The sequence below is a fragment of the Primulina tabacum genome, chromosome 8 (genome assembly GCF_025594145.1).
Source record: "Primulina tabacum isolate GXHZ01 chromosome 8, ASM2559414v2, whole genome shotgun sequence".
Taxonomy (NCBI): Eukaryota; Viridiplantae; Streptophyta; class Magnoliopsida; order Lamiales; family Gesneriaceae; genus Primulina; species Primulina tabacum.
Window position 1 is genome coordinate 34922468 of NC_134557.1, and position 21620 is coordinate 34944087.

Here is a 21620-nt window from a genome sequence, read left to right on the forward strand (position 1 = left end):
TGAGCTACTTCCACTATATATATATATATATATATATATATATATTGGAGGATAATAATTTAGGGTATTTTTTTCGACATAAATACGCAACATAAATACGAAATTTACAAATAATTTTGAGTTTTTCGAGCACTAACTTGAGTTACCTGATATTTTAAATAGTCAAGTTCGAGCTCGAAACTGAATACATGATCAAGTTCAAGTTGAGCTAGAAACTATAAAATTTAAATCGAGTTGAGTTCGAATAGAATGATACTCGAGTTCGACTCGTGTACACCCTAAATATACATGCTACGACCAAAGCGGAGACACAACTATATTTTTATTTCATCCAATTTTTTTTATTATCAATAATATATTATCAGTCAATCAAATATTATAAAGGAGAAAAGAATTATTACATTTGATCAAACTTCTTTGCCACTCTTTAGAGAGATACAGACTTCCAAAGCAAAAACAAAAAGTCGGGATTCGTATCAGGTCAGGGCCTGAGACTACGGCTCCAGTGTTCCCTTTCCCCCTTCCACAAGGCACCGGAGTCGACTTTACCCAAAATTCCCCCACAAAGAAGCTGAACAGTTGATTGGAAATGGCGACGCCGATGGTGGAAGACAATTTCGAGGACGACCATCTTTCCTCCATGATTACTGAAGATATCATCCGCGCATCGCGCCTTCTCGACAATGAGACGCGAGTCCTCAAGGTTTCTTTCTTGTCCTCCATTTTTTTGGCTATTTTCGGATTATTTATTCAATAATTGAAGTGGATCCATATGTATTGGGATGTTATGTGATTTTTTTCCTTTTTTTTTACAGGAAGAGTTGCAGAGAACGAATCTAGAGTTGGATTCGTTCAGGGAGAAGATAAAAGAGAATCAAGAAAAAATTAAGCTCAACAAGCAGCTTCCTTACCTTGTTGGAAACATTGTCGAGGTGCGTATCTTCAAGTAGGATTCACCTTATTGATTTTGGGTCCTTTTTTACTTTTTGTGAAGTGTTTTTAAATTAAGTTTTTACAATTTTGTCTTTTTGGTCCGGGGAGGAGTACAATTTGAAAGGAATAGAGGCAACACAGTTTTTATTGTGGGTTGGGACTTTAGGTTTTGTTTAGGAAAGTGAAGGAATAGTTTGCAAGAAAACTAGAAAAGTGGATAAAGTGCAATGGCCAATGTATTAAGTCCGGCCGTCCAGTTTTTGCGTCAAAACGAGTTGCAGTGGCTTCTCATGGTATATTGTATATCTTTGTTAGAGCACCGCTTCAATAGATTCGATCACCGGCAGTTAACACATTAAGGAAAGAATTCACAGAGAAGATTAGAAGAAGAACAGAGGGTAGTTGGGATTCTTATTCCTTCTTTTTTGTTTCACAGTTCACTAGTGCAAAGTTTTCTACTGTAATTGATTTACAAGTAAAATGGTATTTTGTTTCTTCTACCCTTTACAAATTTATTTGCTTGCATACAAATTGAGTCTTGACATTCTAGTATTATTTATGGGTAACAAAATCCACCAATTGTCTCCGTGCTCCTTTCATACGTGTTGACCTTTGTTGGTTTCTTCCTGCACTTCCCCGTATCATATCATTGCCTTCCCCTCTAAAACTCACCTTGCCCTCAAGGTGGAAATCTGGATATAGTTGGCGAAAAGAAGCTAAATCCTCCCACGATGTTTCTTCCAGAGGCAGACCCAACCACTGCACTAATACCTGCGAGGACCAAGAATTCTTGAGACGAACTTTGCGATGATCTGAACAGCCAATGGAGTCAGCAGGGGTTGATTATCCGCGATAGTAACAGGCAGTGGCAAAGAGGGGACCATCTTTGGATTCAGACAAAACATAAGAAAGGAAATGTGAAAAACATGATGTATTTTGACCTCCTTCAGTAATTCCAATTTGTAGGTAACCATACCCACTTGATTGATGATTTTGAAGGGCCCATAAAAACGCTTGCTCAACTTAGTAAATTTCTGGTTGCCGAGAGAAGATTGCTTATGGGGGCTGTAGCCTTACATAACACCATTGTCCCACCTCTATAACCTTATCCGAGCGATGTTTGTCAGCATTAAATTTCGTTCTTTCTTAGGACCTTCACAGATTGTCTGTAAAATGGAGAGTAATTCATCTCTATCCTGTAACAGCGCATCTGCAGCCTCAATAGAAGCAGACCCAGGAACATATAATGGTATAGATTATGGGGTTGGCCAAGTTGCATGATGACAAGTTTTCTGATTCCACTTTGTATTCTCCTATCTGGGGTGATAATGCACCAACTGTTGTTCCTCGTTTCTTGTCAACACCGGCTGCCCTTCCGCTGTTACTTCCCAATCCACCCGGACCATAAAAACTTTACGCTAAAAAAAACTTACGACAGCAGAGATGCTTTCTCGACGAGAAAAGGGGCTTTGTTATAACTATGATGAGAAATTTTTTGTTGGTCATAAGTGCAAAGGGCAGTTGTTTTTGTTTGTGACGGAGGAAGAGGAAACCATAGAAGAAGGTGGTGTTGAGGAAATATCTTTTAATCAACCTTCTATGGTCCATGAGCGTGAACTACCTGAAATTAGTTTTCATACCATGGCTGGTCAAGTTTGCCCTAGGACCTTACGACTTAAAGGCAAGATCTCGGGGCTGCCGGTGCAAACACTAGTGGATTGGAGAGTATACACAATTTCATTCAAGAACATCTTGTCAAGTTTTTGAAGATTCCTATTGTTGCTTCATCTCATTTTTCGGTTTTGATTGGCAATGGGGAGTCAATGGAGTGTCGAGGGTACTGCCCGAAGACAACCTTTCAACTGGATGATGAGCCATTTGAGGTGAATTTTTATGTGTTGCAGTTGCATGGGGTAGAGGTGGTTTTATGGGTTCAATGGTTTCAGATCTTGGGTCAAATTATCATGGACTATGAGCAGCTCTATATGGAGTTTTTGTATGATGGCAAATTAGTTCGCTTGCAAGGCCAGCCGTTGTTACAGGTGGAGGAAGTTCAATCACACGAAGTCACGAACTCCGGCGGTTGACACAGACTGAGAGTATTGCCCAATTTTTTCAACTATTTTCTATATGTGTTTCAGCTACTGCCATTACTCACATTCAATTGACACCAGGGTCATTAGCATCTCTCCTTGAGTCGTATTAGGATGTCTTTATGGAACCTAATAACTTGCCACCCCATCGTACTATTGATTGCTCTATTCGTTCTTCCTCACACCAAACCAGTTAATGTTAACCCTTATAGATATGCTCACTCTCAAAAGGCTGAGATAAAAAAGCTTGTTATTGAAATGCTCGAATCGGACATCATTCGCCATAGCCAATGTTCTTTTTTGTCTCCGGTCCTTTTGGTAAAAAAAAGATGGCACTTGGCGTTTCTTTGTTGATTATAGAGCCCTTAACCATGTCACCATTAAAGATAAGTTTCTTATCCCTACGATATATGAACTCTTGGATGAATTGAATGGTGCAACTATATTTTCTAAGCTTGATTTACGGGCGGGCTATTACCAGATCCGTGTTAACCCCCTTGGTATTCCCAAAATAGCCTTCCGCACCCATGATGGCCGTTTTGAATTTATTGTTATGCCGTTTGACCTCACTAACGCCCCCGCCACTTTTCAAGCTTCCATGAATTTTATTTTCAAACCATTTCTTCGTAAGTTTGTGATTGTATCCTTTGACGATATTTTAGTTTATAGTCAATCTTTTCCTGATCATCTTATTCATCTTACAACTGTCTTACAATACCTACTTGTTGATTCTTTTTTTTGAAACAATTCAAATGTTCATTTTCCCAAACCTCTATTGTTACCTTGGGCATATAGTTTCTGCTCACGGTGTTCAACTGGATCCTGTAAAACTGCTGGTTGTGCTTTCTTTGTCAGTACCTAAGGATTTGAAGGCTTTGAGGGAGTTCTTAGGGCTTTCGAGGTTCTATAGAAAATTTGTTCAGGGCTATGCCACTGTTGCTTATCCACTCACCGAGCTTCTAAAAAAAGATAACTTCACTTGGTCCCTAGCAGCCCAAGATTCTTTTAAGTAGCTCAAACAAGCTCTCGTTCACGCCCCTGTCTTAGCCTTGCCGAATTTTTCCTTACCCTTTCAAATTCAAACAAACGCATCTGGCATGGGCGTAGGAGCTGTTTTGTTGCAGCAATACCACGCCATTGCTTATTTCAGTAAAAAAACTCCCTTCCCACTTGTTTAATGCATCCACTTATGTCTGGGACCGTTACCCAGGCTGTACTTAAATGGCGCCAATATCTATTGAGTCATCATTTTTCTATTTTAACGGATCACTATAGCCTCAAAGAAATATTAAACCAAGTTATTCACACTCCCGAGCAACAAAAATATCTCATTAAACTCTTGGGGTATGATTTTGATATCACCTATCATTCTGGAAAATCTAGTATTGTGGCGGACGCCTTATCTCGAAAGTTTGAGCCTGACCCTTCTTTACCTTCTAGCAATGATCAACTTTTTGCTTTCTCCATACCTACTTCCCAGTTTATCGAACAACTTAAAGCAGAAGTAATCTCTGACCCTTATTACCATAACCTTCTTTCCACCCCGACCACCTCTTTACATACTCCATTCTACATCCGGGATGGGTTGGTTTATAAAGGCCATAGGATTTGTCTCAGCCCTTCTTCACCCATTATCCCCAAAGTATTATTCGAGTTCCATAACACACCGGTTGCGGGTCATGGAGGGGTGCGCAAGACGCTGGCTAGTATTGTTCCGGGGTTTTACTGGGTGAAGGTGAAACGCGATATTTGGAATTACGTGGCAGCATGTTCTGTGTGTCAGCAGACCAGATATAGCACGTAGAAATCTTGTGGGTTATTACAGCCTTTACCGATCCCAAGGAATGTGTGGGACGATATTTGTATGGATTTCATTACTGGGCTTCCTTCTTCCAATGGATTTACTGTCATTTTGGTGATGGTTGATAAGCTTTCCAAGTATGCGCATTTTGGAACCATTAAGTATGGTTTTACAGCCTTGACAATGGCATTCTTGTTTGTTGAGATTGTGGTCAAACAACATGCTTTTCCAAAGAGTATTGTTGTTTTGGACAGAGACCCCGTCTTCTTTAGCAAGTTTTAGTCTGAGTTGTTCAAGTTCAATGGCACTTCTTTGGCTATGTATAGTGGGCAGACGGAGGTCCTTAACCAATGTTTGGAGCAATACTTGCGAGTGTTTGTGATGCATCTACCTGCAAAATGGTCTCGCTACTTGGCCAACCCCATAGCTTGAATTAATGATTGCGGCCTATAAACCTGGGTTTTCTTTTGATATGCAAAAAGTTTATTGTGTAACTTTTTCATTATTATAATAAATTTAGTTTTCTATCAAAAAAAAAAAAGAATTAATGATTGCGGTCTATAAACCTGGGTTTCCTTCCGAGTATCACCACGTAACCCAAAGACAAAACAAAACTAATCAATACATGTTCTGACACTCTAGAATATTAATTAGCAAGTTGTTCGAATTGATGTTGATAGGTAACCAAAGTTCCTGTTTGCGTGAGCTTACTAAGTTTTCCAAAATGATCCTCATACTCGGACGGACCAAAATGTTTGGTGATCGCAACTAAAAATTCAGGCCAGCCGTGAATCAACCCATTTCTACTCATCCAGTCAAACTAGTCTAAGGCATCCCCATCATAATGAAAAGAAGGAACAATTAAGCGCTGAGGTTCGGGCGTTTGGTTATAATCAAAGTACCTCTGGATTCGTGCAACACTGCAACCCAAGCTGATGGATTATCTCCTGAAAACTGCGGAATATCCACACACATCGACTTAGAGAATGGCGGAAACTCATGAGCATTGTCAGATTGGGATTGAGGCGAAACAGGTGGTTGTGGAGTCTGCATCGACATCGAAGGATGTCGTCTCCGTTGCTGTTCAACCTTACCATCAAGTGCCTGTAATCCAACAGTAAGCTCCTTCACCGAAGTCGTCAATGAATCGAGACTCAAATTCTGTTTTTCAACAAGAATCACCTGCGATTCCTGAAGTGCAGCGAGCTTCGCTAGATTTTCCTCCAATCAAACAAACCTAGTTCCTTCCTCCATTGAAGACGAGAGCACCAATGTTAGAGCACCGCTTCAATAGATTCGATCACTGGCAGTTAACACATTAAGGAAAGAGAATTCACACAGAAGATTAGAGAAGATTAGGAGAAGAACAGATGGTAGAGCTAAAAATATGGGATTTTTATTCCTTTTTTTGTTTTGACTATTTATACTCAGGTACAAAGTTTGCTGCTCTAATCGATTTACAAGTAAAATCGTATTTTGTTTCTTCTACCCTTTACACATTTATTTGCTTGCATACAAATTGAGTCTTAACATTCTAGTATTATTTATGGCTAATAAAAACCACTAATTGTCCCGGTGCTCCTTTCATACGTGTTGGCCTTTGTTGGTTTCTTCCTGCACTTCCCCGTATCATAAATCTTCTAATCATTGTCAGAGTTTTATAGTATTTTTAGGATTTGTTACCATGGATGCTACGTGAAACAGATTTTTGGGAGATGAGAATGTAAACTGACCTTATAAGGGTTTAAAAAGTTCTTATGGACAAGCTTTATGACCTTTCAGTGGCTACGTTGATTTCGTGCTTTGCTCTCAATGGCTGTGTCTTGAGGTCCAATCTGTGCATTTTCTATTTCCAAGTGTTCCATGCAATTTCTCTTATGTTACAAATCGGCTTGTTACTGTGGAGTTAATGGGTTCTGACTTTCATTAGATTTTGGAGATGAACCCAGAGGAAGAGGCTGAAGAAGATGGTGCTAATATTGATCTTGACTCACAAAGGAAGGGAAAATGTGTTGTGCTAAAAACATCTACACGCCAGGTTAAATAGAATACTCCTATGCATCTGTAACTCTCATTTTCTTTCAATCTCTTCTTGTTCTTGTGCATGTGTGGTTATGACCTATGGGGGATTTTGTATGATTTTTTACTTTCAATGGTTTCAATCCAGTGCATTTCCTTTTTATTACTATTGTTATTTTTCTAAGAAAAGATTGACCTGAGGCTTTTGATATGCATTTTTGTCTGATAGTTGTTTGTCCGTCAAAATTCATTGTAAAAAAATGTGCTAATAAAATTTTACTTTATACACGCGTGGAAATATCGAAATGAAATAATTCTTTAGATTTTTCCTTTTTCTTAAACCCTCTAATCTAGATTTCTACGCCATATGGAGCCCATGAATGTGTCTACTCTTTTGAAAAGTGTATTAATTTTTTAGTTTATGAAATGCAGACAATTTTTCTTCCCGTAGTAGGCCTGGTCGATCCTGATATGTTGAAGCATGGTGATCTGGTTGGAGTAAACAAAGACAGTTATCTCATCTTGGACACTTTGCCAGCTGAGTATGATTCTCGAGTGAAAGCTATGGAGGTTGATGAAAAACCGACTGAAGACTATAATGATATCGGTGGCTTGGAGAAACAGGCAAGCTTATCCCGCTAGGGTCGATTAATAAGAAACAAATTCTTATTGGGAATCTTTTTCAGGCATATTTTGTTGTTAACTATTCAATTATTTGTAAATAATGTTTAATTGCTTATAAGGCTGGACTTAACCTATTTTGTCTTTGGAGGTCTTGGCAGATGCTTTATTTCAAGAGACCACCAACTTGCTTGATAAAGCAAAATTTAATAGCATTAATTGATACCAAATGAAAGTTACTTTTTATGATCCGAGATGAAGATGTTTGACTAATACTATTTGATTTTTTATGTTGCTGCAGATTCAGGAATTGGTCGAGGCAATTGTATTGCCCATGACACACAAAGAGAGATTTCAAAAATTGGGAATTCGTCCGCCGAAAGGAGTCCTTTTATATGGTCCCCCTGGGACAGGGAAAACTCTTATGGCCCGTGCATGTGCCGCCCAAACTAATGCCACTTTTCTGAAGCTGGCAGGTCCCCAGCTCGTGCAGGTTTGGCATTTTCATACTTTCTTGTCAATGATCTGATGGTATACTTTCTCTAGCAGCCAATTTGTATAATCTAATTTTTTAAAAATGCTATTTTTACGCTTAAATAAATATTACTGCATTTGTTGTTGTTATATATTACATATTACATTTCCCATAATTGTGGTGTAATGTTTTGTTCTTTTCAATACTGAAAGGAGCACCAGATCATGATTTGTCATCGTCTAATAGTTTGTTCTCTTATATACTAGTTTGTTCTCTTATATACTGAAGAGAGCACCAGATCATGGCTTGTTGTATGTACAGATGAATATTATACTTGAATGTACTTACTATGTCTAATCAAGATCTTACTTAGCTGTTTTAACTTTAGCAGTTTGTGTTTTAAATATTTTTAGTCTAATCTCAAAATAATAGTTTGTTCGGGTCTCGTGGCGTTGTGGTGATTCAAAAGACACTTTGGTGGGGAGTGCTCTACCTATTCTATTGCAGCCTTATGCTTTAGACATTTGATGACTCTTTCTGAGTGGGAGTAGTGTTGTTCGCTGGGTGTTAGAATTGGAAATGAGTTAGTGGGTGGGGGTTCATACTTTCAAATCAGTTATCCAGAGAATGGGATTCAAATTTTGTTTCCGTAGTCGATTCAAATTCAATAAAGAACCCAACGACAAACCAATTCCATGCACACTGTAATTTAGGTTGGTTGACGTCTTCAACTTACTCTCCGGCCTTCTCGATTGTGTATTTTCTCTACCCATTAGAATTTTCAGTTAAATCTTTGTCATATCCATAGCCCACATGCCTTAAAGGCTTGCCTGCTGTTGTTGTGAAAAGAAGAGGTGAGGATCAGTAGTAAGCGCAAGTGAGTAGCAAGAAAATGGGTCCTATGAGATAGATAAGGGGCTGAGAAAGTTTTGGATCAATAATGAGTAGAGCTGTTGCCTGTGGCTATATGTATGCTGGTTGAAATGGCTAGTTGCTGTTTGGATCTAGTAGGGTTTTTTTATTAATTTTGATGCTGACGTTTTATCCTAAATCAATCAGTTAGTTTCTAATTCGTGCTTGAGGTAGCATAAATCCTATTGGAATCTCATTTCTTTGAGGTAGCATGTTTCACGCTTGCAATGTGCAACGATATTGATCTGTGATGCATCGAGTCTCTGATGTGGTCCAACTGTTGCTTGCGGCAATATTTTTTTCTTTTGTTTCGCATGCTCTATAAAAAAGATTTTTGTGCATTTAGATGTTCATTGGGGATGGAGCAAAACTTGTTCGTGATGCTTTTCAACTTGCCAAAGAAAAGTCTCCTTGTATCATTTTTATTGATGAGATTGATGCAATTGGTACAAAGCGTTTTGATAGGTAAGCACATACTTTCCCAGTAAATGTTCCATGATCATGTCTTCTGCACTCCTAACTGTTTGGGTTTTAAGGTTCTTGAGGGTTATGATGCAGTGTTGGTTACACTCACAAATTATGTGATATTCTGCAGTGAAGTTAGTGGGGATAGAGAAGTGCAGAGGACTATGTTAGAATTGCTCAATCAGCTTGATGGTTTTAGCAGTGACGAGAGTATAAAGGTTTCTACTCTACCACTTTCATTTCCTCACTTTCATTTTACTTTGCTTTCCTTCATTTACTTTGTGATTCATATAATCAGTCTGAAGCTTCTGACACTGAATTTGTTGACTGCATTATGATTTTTGTCTATGTTACTTATTTTGGCGTGCAACACTTTTTATTATTCAGGTGATTGCAGCAACAAATCGAGCTGATATCTTAGATCCTGCCTTAATGCGGTCTGGTCGGTTGGATCGAAAAATTGAATTTCCCCATCCTACCGAGGAAGCTAGGGCTCGCATTTTGCAGGTTTACCATCCGACTTGGGAACTTTCTTTTTGGAGTTTCGAGTGTATCTTGCTAATATTGGGTGGGCTTGTATAATCGATTTCTTCTTTACCAATATGATACTCTGTTTTCAGAAATTCTAACTTATGGTTATTATCTTGTCATAGATTCACTCTAGAAAGATGAATGTCCATCCAGATGTCAATTTTGAGGAGCTTGCTCGCTCAACTGATGACTTCAATGGGGCACAACTCAAAGCTGTTTGTGTGGAAGCGGGCATGTTGGCCCTTCGTCGTGATGCCACTGAGGTAATAATATTTGATTTTATTTGTTACAGTGTTTTTTCCTGATTTTTCCCACATATCTTTTTCCATTGTAAACTAAGCACACCGTTAACACTGCAACGAGTCAACACGTTGAGAGTTTTTCAGAAACATAGGAAAAGAATCAACTAGAAGATGTGCCAGTTTAACTCATTTTTATCAGCCAACAATTTTTTAGGTGTAGCGGTGGCCCGTTCGATTTTCTTGCATCTTGTATCTAAATTGGTCAAGATAAACCAACATTTTATAATTTTCGATTTATTCATGTGTTTCATCTATTTTCCAGGTTAACCATGAAGATTTTAATGAAGGTATAATCCAAGTTCAAGCCAAAAAGAAAGCCAGCCTAAATTACTATGCCTAGACTTTAAACATGGTATAGTGTCAAGCTTTTTTGGGTGCAAGCTTGGGAAAGGAAAAACACCGTTCCAACATCGAATTACTCCCTGGTCCAAGGCATGAATTACGAAGTTGTCTCATGTCGTCACTAACCGGCTCTTTTTTTTTTTTATCACGGCGGTGAGTATGTGATTGTTTTTGTTCACTGTGCTCCAGGATGATGTATGAGGGTTTATTCTTCTTAAAGTGGGTTGAATGCGAGTAGATTCGATCATATTGTTCACCACAGCCCTTTAAAGCTAGGTTGTGGCATGAATTTTTACGGCTTACTAGTGAATCTCGATCTGGATTTACAAGACATCATATTCAGAATATGGAATGAATGATGAAGTTTTTAATAAACTACCTGACCCATATGAAGTTCTCTCCATTGTTCGATCGGATCAAGGAAGATATGGGCTGTTATTTTCGAAAAGTAAAGTGAGATTCAAATCGTTCGGTTCGTCTCGAATTTACTTATTATTTATCATATAATAATTTGTTTTCGATAGGACTAATGGCTAAGGGTGGAGAAAAAATACCGAATTTTCGGTATACCGAGATTACCGTACCAAAAAAATGTCGAATTTACCGAATTTTTGGTGTATCGAAGATTTCTGTACGGTAAGGTAATTATATCGAATTTTTCGGTATGGTAACGGTATGCAATTTGAAAATTTTGGTATATACCGGAATATCGAAATACCGAAAAATATACAAATATTTTAAAATATATAATATTTTAAAACAATAGATTTATAAAAAATTTAAAATGTAAGGTTTTTTTCGGTATAAAATGGTATATATCGATACCGTATCGGAATTTTGGTATACCGTATAATCTCGTTATAATCGGTATGTTAGTTATGTGTATCGAAATTTTTGGTTTACCGAAATTTTCGATATGGTATCGGTATAAATTTTTTTATATCGAATTTTTCGGTATGGTAACGGTATGCAATTTGAAAATTTTGGTATATACCGGAATATCGAAATACCGAAAAATATACAAATATTTTAAAATATATAATATTTTAAAACAATAGATTTATAAAAAATTTAAAATGTAAGGTTTTTTTCGGTATAAAATGGTATATATCGATACCGTATCGAAATTTTGGTATACCGTATAATCTCGTTATAATCGGTATGTTAGTTATGTGTATCGAAATTTTTGGTTTACCGAAATTTTCGATATGGTATCGGTATAAATTTTTTTATATCGTAATTTTTGGTACGGTGTACGATATAAGATTTTCGGTACGGTACGGTACGGTACGATATATCACCTTGGTAATGGATGTCAAATTTCAGGTATAACATGTTTTGACAAACTAAGGTGAATGAGTGAGGCTAAGCTAAGGGTTATGGTATTAAAATGATATTGTGTATATCCGGTTATGTTTTAGTTGATGATACTAATATACTAATATTTTGTGTTTTTTAGTTTAAATATATTTTAATTAATTTTAAAACTATAAATTTAATTTAATATATTTTTTTAAAATCCAATCATATTGACCTCAAGCCCATAATCTGGTACCTAAAAATTAAATAACGTGTAAATTAAAAAAAAATCTCTAACTCAAGTTTCATTGTTGGATTTTCTTCATAGGACATAGAAATTTAGTTTGAACTCTTAATTTTAACAAAGTGAACAAAAATATCCTTGATTTTATAATTGAGCCAAAAATGATATCATAGTCGAGATAAAATTATTTCAAACACACAATTTTATTATTAATATGTAATTAAATGTTTGACAATGAGATTTTTCTCAAAAATTATGGATTTGAACAAATGTTCGAGATTAAATTTTTACAGGATTTATTTCAATATTTTGAATATTTAAAAGAATAGTTAACCAAGGTTAGATATCAAGAGTAAATATGCGAAACTGCTAAAAAATGAAGCGGAATGAGGGTAAATATAGGCTATTAGCAATGATTTTTGAAAAAATAATCACTAATTTGACTGTGATTTTCAAAATTCAAAATTGCCATGGAATTAAAGTTAAATAATTTCATTGCAATTAGCAACTGAATTATTGGCAAAACCGTCGCTATGTAATTAATGCGACGGTTTTGATAATCCTTCACTAATTGTACGACGGAATATAAGATCTGTTGCTAATTTTAATGACGATTTTTAATTTTGTCGCTAATTTTGTGACGGAATGTTATATTCCGTTGCTAATTTTAGCGACAATTTTTTAATAAATCATCGCTAATTTGCCGACAGTTTTTTAAAACCGTGGTAATTTGCCCACGGTTTTAATTAGCGACGGAATTAGAAAAACAAAGCGTCACTAATTTGGCCGCTATTTTTTAAAAACTGTGGGCAAATTTTATTTAGCAAAATCTTGGAACCGTGGACAAATTTTATTTAGCGATGATTTTGCTAAATTAGCGACAAAATTAGTCAAATCGTTAGCGACAGTGCTAAGATAGCGACTGTTTCATAATCGTGGTAATTTGTCTACTGTTTGTATAAAACCATAAGCAAATTCAATTTAGCGATAATTTTAAAAAAACCGTTGCTAAATTAGGACGAAATTAGCTTTTTTTGTAGTGACAAGAGAACTTTGTATTTCACGATGCTATGGAATCGAACATACGTCCATTTATTCCTTTTCACAAACGGCAAAAAGAAGCCCTGCTCAATTTCTAAAAAGTCTTGGTTCAGCTGTTCGTCCTATTATATGAATTTTTTTTTATTTTTTGAAAAACTAAAATTTTCTATGCCGATTAAATTGTGTATGGTTTTTTTTTTTGGATCGAAGGACTTTAAATGACTTTATACTGAGATACATTTGAAATCCACATAACTATTAAAAAAATAATAATTAATAATATAAAATCGATTGCCAAATTGATTTATTATAAGAAAAAAGCCAATGAATTTTTTTTATTATAACTTTGAAATATTTAGACTCAAATACATCAATCTAAATACATCGAGTAGGTCTGTTGTGAGACGGTCTCAAGAATCTTTATCTGTGAGACGGGTCAACCCTACCGATATTTACAATAAAAGTAATACTCTTAGACATAAAAAATAATAATTTTTCATGGATGACCCAAATAAGAGATCCGTCTCACAAAATACGACCCTTGAGACCTTCTCACACAAGTTTTTGTCAAATACACCACACTTTCTTTTATCTGGTAATTGGCTTTTAAATATTATGTGGGTAGTTAAAGATGGTGAAGATATTGTGTTGTAGTATTTTTTTTTTATACAACGAGATATTCTAAATCCACGAACACGATACATTTTGGGTGTTGTCCCTGGCTTTGTAGTATCTAATATAATAATATGATTATGGTGTGATGTGTTAAAGTGAGTTTTTAGAAAATATTATAACAAAATTTAGTGGTGTTGATTTTGCTTTTGTAAAGTAAAAAAAAAGTTATTCAAAACATTATAATTATATTAGAGTATGTCTCTTGTGAAACGGTATCACGAATCTTTATCTGTGAGACGGGTCAACCCTACCGATATTCACAATAAAAAGTAATACTTTTAGCATAAAAAGTATTACTTTTATCATAAAAAGTAATACTTTTTTTATGGATGACCCAAATAGATATCTGTCTCACAAAATACGACTCGTGAGATCGTCTCACATAAGTTTTTTGTAAATTATATTATCACGTTCTTATTGAGTCATCAGTAAGGTATCATTAATGGAATCATTCAAAATATGATATAATTTTCCAAGTGGACGCTCACGTTATGATGTAGAAAGAAAATGACATAACCAAGTATCGCTCTGTTGACCATATTTGAGTAGAAGAGTCTAGTGTTGGAGTGGGGGCTGATCAAATTTGTAGAGAGGATTTATTATCATTATTATTATTATTTAAAAAAAAACATTTTTGTTCTTGCCAAAAGTTTTATATTGGGTTTGGTCTAGTAAGTCCAATATTTTTTGCGAATTCAGTATGGGTCTTACAAAGTTTCAGCTCAGATCTGCACGGATGATCAAAGGGTTTGAGGACGTCAAAGATGTTTTCGGTGCAACTTCTCTTATGCTTAAGTCACTTTTGGGACATGACTTAAGTGTACGATAAAAGTAGTGATAGTGATAACAATAAGTGTATATATAAAATAATGAGAGGTATTTGATATTTTTAGAGTTGAAAGGAGGTAAATACCTTATAGAAAAGGAACTCTAGTATGACAAGTCCTTAAAGTATGATATTCGCGATGAGATCTATCTGATCTGGTCATATCTTTAGTAGATTAGGAATTTTCAATGTATCATGATATGTTTGGAATTCTACCCTTATCATTAAATATTTGTCAAGGTGTTTTACATTCGTGAGACTTTATCTCCTTGAACGTTCATATAAATATGAATGTTTGAGATGTTGCACTCGTTTACCTTCTCGAGGCGCCTGTTCAGATTCTCGCCTATATCTGAGCCATGTAATTGTCACACCCCCGAACCTAGGTGATCGACACCAGCATTGCTCTCAAATATACATTCGAAAACAATAAGTCTCAGAAGTTACAAATTTCTTAAACTTGAAAACCAGTATTTTATTAATAATGTTGAAATTACATTGTCTTTAAAAATTCAAACTAATAATAGAAGTCTAACGCAACATAATAATATAATAAATACTAAACAACAAGAATCATAGAATTCTTCTTCACCAGACTGAGAAATGGTTTTGCTCATACTCTTCTATCATTTCTTCGTTCTTATCTAAGAGGGTTTGATTGACCGAGTGATATGATTGACACTCAATAAACATAGGAAATCTTCTCAGCTTTTAAAATCGTTATTAATAGAAAGATCATATACAAAAATTAGAACATAAATGACATATCTTTTAGAAGTAAACTATATTCATTTTGTGCACTGAGCATGATATGAAATTCTTGGTTAATTGATATAAGTCTCTTATATTTTGATCCTCTAAAAGGTCGGGCAGGAATCAAGAATAACAAGAATCAGGCATATTCGGAATATATACTCCTACCATTCTTTCATAAATTTCAATGCTACAAACATACAGATTTTGAATTCAACGTTAAACACATACAATACATACTGGTTGGTTTTAAATCAGATAACACGAGTTAAAACATAAAGCTCATTTACTGTAATTTGGTTGACTCTTGGACATGGTCTATTCTTGCTACAAGACTGCTGCGGGAGCTCATGCTACAAGATCAAAAATACAGCTCATTCTTACTCGGATTTTTAGTGATGTGACACATATTTTTGTGTAACACTAACTCAGATATTCATTTGACATTTATAGATAAAAATAAGACTTTTAGACTCTCAATTAATTATAAGTATTTGTCATTATCTGACATGATTTTGAGCTTAATGCTTCACTTATGGATTCGGATCAGAATCAACAGCTGACTGTTGACATGGTATGCTGGATTTCGGATACTGAATTTCGGCTGCTGGAAATGGTCAGCTACTGAAAATGAAAGCTACTGTACAATACTTGATGTTGCTGAACTTCTGATACTGTTGAATTTTGTCTGCTGAAAAATGACCGGCTGGTGAATTTACAAGCTGCTGAAATTATTAGTTATGCCTGAAAGTTTGGGTTCTCACATCCTCCCTCATTATGAGAAGCTTCTTCCTCGAAACTTGATTCTTTTAGTGATTTGAAGAGATAAGGGCATTTCCTGCACATGTTTTATTTTATTCCCATGTAACTTCACGTTCCCTATGGTTGAACCACTGGACTTTGACGTATGGTATATAACTTCGTCTCAAAACTCAATCCATGGTATCCACTATGTAGTTTGGAACTTCTTCATATACAAGTCCTCTTTCAGATTATCTTGGACCACTAAGGGTCCCATCTCAAGTACATGGCTTGGATCAAGTATATATCTTCTCAATTGTGCTACGTGAAAAACTAGATGAATTCTAGGCATGTTAGGTGATAAGGCCAATTGATAAGCCTTCGGTCCTACGTATCTTGGATTCGACTTTCCAGATTTGTCGAATCGAATCACAACTTTCATTGGAGAGATCTTCACATAGACTTTTTCTCCAATTTCGAATCCTAATGGTCTTTTTTTAGGTCAACCCAACTTTTTGACAGTCTTGGGATACCGTAAGTCTTTCTCTAATGATTTAGACTTTATGCATGGTGGCTTGAACGACTTCAGGTCTGGTGATGTCTTCTCTCCCAATTTATCCCAATACAAGGGTGGACCGACACTTTTTCCCATAAAGAGCTTCATGATGTCATCCCAAACTGTTATGAAAGTTGTTGTTGTATGAACACTCTATTAGAGGTAGGTGATCACTCCAGTTTGAATTGAAACCTAACGCCCAAGCCCGCAACATATCTTCAAATGTTTGAATCGTCCTTTCGGTGATATGAATATGATCAAGCGTTATAAGTTAACTGTTGAAAAGAATTTTAAGAAAGCTCCTCAAGGATTTATGGCAAGCTACCAAGAGCATACCAATCAAGTTTGGGGCCATTATAATGTCATTCAAGTGTTAAAGGACAAAAAATATGGCATACAGGCCAAGCAAGACGCGCCCTAGCGGAGCTTTTCATACGCCCCAGCGTTCCATGCGCACCCCAGCGGGAAATTCACCTGTTCCAGCGTGCCCTGCTTTGACGCAAATTAATTATGGAAACAATATTTTGGCGTTTTTGGATGATTTTTACCATGTTTTTGGCTAAGTATACCTTGGAAATATATTGTAGAAGATTATTGAAGATAATTGAATGAATTTGTGAGTTTTCTCTCAACAAGAAAGCTTCGGATTTGTGCACACTTTTGTTTGTTTTATCAAATCAAACTTATCAAAGTTTAATACTTTGTGGCGTTTGTCGATTGTTCTTCACTCGGATTATCAAAGACGAGATATTTGAAGTTTCGTTTCAGTGCGATTGTTTATTTGTGTTATTTTTTACTAAACAACGGGATTTAGGAACGAGTACACATTATTTGTTTCAAAGATTAAAGGTAATGGTTAAAAAAAATCCTATTGTTCATTGAATTGATGGTGCGATTGAGTCTATTTCGCGTTTGCATTTTTTGGGTAATCAGATTTGCATCATTTGGTATTAGAAAATTTGCTAATCATTAGGGCGAGATTTTGAAACAAATAAGCTATCTATTTTATCTATCAGTTTTTCTTATTCTATTGTTCGTTCTTCGTTTCCTTGTGTCGTGAGATTTTTTTTATTGAAATCTTGTATTCTTGTGTTCGTGAATTTTGCGATTCTCAAACTTTTTTGAGTTGTTTATTTTTGTTCCTTTTTGAACAAATTCTTCGTTCTTGTCGTGCAAGTAGTTAAAAAATAAGAAGTAGGTTTTCGATCAAAAAGAAAAGGAGGTCGAAGTCCGAAATTTTAAAAAAATTACAAAAATTTGATAATTTGTGCTTTGTTTAGCATTGAAATTTTGTTTTTTTTCTCTTTGTGAGTCTTATTCAAGTATTTGCCCATACACAAAAAATTTTAAAATTTATTGTTTTACGCAGCTCAAGTGAGTCAATTTGCAAGTGTCGTGAAGTTTGAACGTGGGAGTTTGATGCACACAAGCTACAAAATCTAAAGCGTACCCTATGAGAGAACTCTTCAAATTCGAGTGAAAAAACTTGAGTGCGAGCATTTATTCATTGGAGTGGCTAGTGAGTATTTGTAGTGAGAAAAAAAATGAGAAAAAAAAAAGAGATTTTGAGTGATTTTCGTTGGAGTAGCTAGTGAGGATTTGTGGTGAAGAAACATTATTCTTTATTTTTTTCTACTAAAATTTCTTACAGGTACACATGTCTGATGATAGAAAAATTCAAACAATGCTTGGAAAGTTGGATAGAATTTGAGAGAATAAGTTCAGGCTTTTATGTGAGAAGTATAGGCGGTGCAAAAGAGTTGAGAAGTATGATAGGCATGTGAATGAGGATAGCAGAGATCTGAGCGCCGAAGGGAATAGGAAGTCATGTCTGGATTAGGATGATGATAGGCGGAGTGACATGAGTAGTAGATATAGAAGCCGAGAAGAGTATAGGGGTGGTATAAAGACGGCAGTTCCATATTTCTGTGGGGGTGCCAAACCAAACGAGTATTTTGAGTGGGGAGGAGAAAGTGGTGTGTGTTTTTAAAACCCACTTTTATTCGGAGGCTAGAAGGTAAAACGATCTTGTAGCTCATTTACCGACTATGCTGGTACTTGGTGGAGAGTAAATTAGTGTTGGGTAGGAGACGATGTGGAGAGGTCCCTATAGTCACGTGGGATGATATGAAAAGGGTGATGATGAAGCGATTTGTCATAATCATTACAATAGGAGAGTTGATAGGAGCGATGAACGTGACTTGCATCAAACGTCTTGGGCATCCACATGGAGGTAGAACGTGGAAGAGAGGATCGTGACTAGCCCAATTATGGATTCAAATCATGAATCGTCCAAGTATGAATATCAAAGTATATCTGAAATTTTCAAGACTCGTACTTTGGATATATATGTTGTTGGTGTCTAGAAGCTGGACATAACATTATCCAATGTTCACATGAGGAGGTGCTAGTAGTATATTCGTCCTTTGAGATTGAATCCCAAACTGGAGTTGATATTGTAGTTGAACCTGAACATGGAGTTGAGGTTATAGTGTAACTTGAATACGAGGTTGTGGTTTAGAAAGTTGTTGATGATAGTATTCCGCTAGTTGATGAGTCGAATGATGTTGAACGATATACAGTGGAGATTGAATAATTAGGCAGAGAAGAAGTTTCTACTATGTATGTTATGGAGGAGGAGAGTAGGCAATATGAAACTTTGTTGCATACATATGCTGAGGAAAAATGTATTTATGTTCAATTGAATACAAAGGTAACTCTTGAGGATCAATTGAAATATCTTGAAGTGAGTGGAAAGAAAAATGAAATGGTCGGAACAAAGAGTGAACAAAAGAGTGAGATGACCATAAAAAAGAAGAAGAGAGAAAATGCAATGAGAGGAAAGATGCCAAGAAAAATAATTTGATGGCCCAAAATAGTGAGATTGAGCTAGGTTTGATTTTGTATAAACCCCTTCAAGTACCTTTGTACAAAGAAGTTTATTATCATTGTGATGATATAGTTGGTTCAGTTCCGATCATTATTAATTTTTCTTTGCAGAATTCTGGAGATTACATGATGAAGAGTCAAACAAGTATTGATGATGGGACAATGCCATGGGTTTATCCATATGAATTCAAAAGCGATCGAGCTGAAGTAAGGTTAGTTGTCAACGCAACAATTAAAATATATGGTTTAATTCCTTACCTTAATTCATTGTTGTGTTGTTTTCAAGATTTTAGAATAAAGGTTGCAAAGGTAAATTTTAAGATAGGTGATTGGAATTTGACTTATCTCTAAATTTCATGGGTGTGAGAGTTGTGAGAAGTTTCATGCAATGAGTTTAAACCTTGTTGCTTTTGATTTTCACGAGTTGCTATGGTGGGATTTGGTGGCTACAAGAATATATATGCATTAAAATTAAATTCCTATGATGTGTAAAGATATTGCATGGATAGCACATGTGACACGTTCTATTTGCATGACCTATATTTGTTTGATTATGGTTTTGGAAAGAACATGAATGAATATAGGAATTTCTATGTTCATGATGAATATATTTTAAGAAAAATAAAAAATTATTCATTCCATATTCATTTCATGAGCGACGTGTTCTTGAGACACATAGTTGTGGTCTGAACATAGATATAATGCATGATTATATGTTTTGGTAGCATATGAAACCATATATTGAGTAGAATTGAGATACATCTATTGCATATAGGAGAATGGTCTTTCATCTATATTCTTATGCCGTGCGTGAGTTATGTTTTATTCCAGTAAGCAAAGATCGTACATTTTTAAGGAATTTGTTGTGGTGTTAACTAGGTCTAAGAAGGGGAGAAATCTAATTTTTGTGATAATTAATAGTATTTTATTGTTATCATTTGGTGTTAATTTTTATTTATCGCCAGGAGTAATAGATGAGTAAAATTGGGTTTTCTTGGGCGGAAGGAACGAGCAGATGATAGCTCCTACAAGCAGGATTTGAAAAGGTAAGTATAGTTGTAATATAATTTGTTTTATTACTAACTTACTTCGTTTTATATGTAAGTAGCAAATATTTGATGACAAATCTTTTTGAACAAGGGGAGTATGATATGAATTATGAGCTAACTGTTGGAAAGAAGCTCAAAGAAGCTTCTCAAGGATTTATGGCAAGCTACCAAGAGCATACCAATCAAGTTTGAGGCCATTATAATGTCATCCATGTGTTGAATGACAAAAAGAAGACATCTAGGCTGAGCAAGGCCTACCACAATGCGCCCTGCGCGCCCCCAACAGGCATTTTCAACAGCCCCAGCATGCCTTACGCCCCTCAGAGGGGATTTTTACCTGCCCTAGTGTGCACCCCTCAGGGAGAATTTCACAAACGTGGGATTTTGACGCAATTAATTACGAAAACAATATTTTGGCGTTTTTGGATGATTTTTACCATGTTTTTGGTTAAGTATACCTTGTATACATATTGTAGAAGATAATTGGATGAATTTGTAAGTTCACCTCTCAACAAGAAAGCTTCGGCTTTATGCACACTTTGGCATGTTTTATCAAATCAAACTTATCAAATTTTAATACTTTTTGGTATTTTTCGATTTTTCTTCACTTGGATTGTCAGAGACGAGTTCTTTGAAGGTTCATTTGAGTTCGATTGTTTATTTGTGTTATTTGTTACAAACCGCGTGATCTAGGGACAAATACACGTTATTTGTTTCAAAGATTAAAGATCAGAGGTTAAAAAAAATCATGTTGTTGATTTAATCGAGGGCGCGACTTGGGTTAGTTCACGTTTGCCTTTACTTGTAACCGAATTCACATCATTCGGTCTATCCTTCAGTTTGTGGATGATATGCAATGCTAAATGTTAATTTCATACCAATCGTCTCTTGGACAATTTTCCAAAATCTCGATGTAAATCTTGGATCTCTGTCAGATACAATGCTGACTGGTACCTCATGTAACCTCACTATATTGTCCATGTATAGAGGTTTCAATTTATCCAAATGGCAATTCATAAGTATGGGTAGGAAATGCATGGACTTAGTGAGTCG

The 21620-nt window shown here is 35.7% G+C and overlaps 1 protein-coding gene across 2 annotated transcripts; it reads left to right on the top strand.

The window, feature by feature from the left end:
- Positions 1-435: 435 nt before the first annotated feature.
- Positions 436-10741, top strand: LOC142553953 (26S proteasome regulatory subunit 6A homolog). Of its 2 annotated transcripts, XM_075664521.1 has the most exons (10): positions 436-703; positions 816-932; positions 6758-6865; positions 7279-7470; positions 7769-7960; positions 9201-9319; positions 9450-9537; positions 9707-9826; positions 9973-10113; positions 10415-10741. In XM_075664521.1, the coding sequence occupies exons 1-10, from the start codon at positions 590-592 to the stop codon at positions 10490-10492; spliced, it is 1269 nt and encodes a 422-aa protein (XP_075520636.1). In that variant the 5' UTR covers positions 436-589; the 3' UTR covers positions 10493-10741. The 2 variants fall into 2 exon arrangements, with proteins under 2 accessions (XP_075520636.1, XP_075520637.1); XM_075664522.1 differs by lacking the exons at positions 436-703; positions 816-932 and adding an exon at positions 6231-6655.
- Positions 10742-21620: the final 10879 nt, after the last annotated feature.

Excerpts from the sequence above, each read along its gene's own strand:
- LOC142553953 (XM_075664521.1), top strand. The coding sequence starts at position 590 with ATGGCGACGCCGATGGTGGAAGACAATTTCGAGGACGACCATCTTTCC. Across the intron at positions 7,471-7,768 it reads TCGGTGGCTTGGAGAAACAG|ATTCAGGAATTGGTCGAGGC; the intron begins GCAAGCTTATCC and ends ATGTTGCTGCAG. Across the intron at positions 9,320-9,449 it reads GGTACAAAGCGTTTTGATAG|TGAAGTTAGTGGGGATAGAG; the intron begins GTAAGCACATAC and ends GATATTCTGCAG.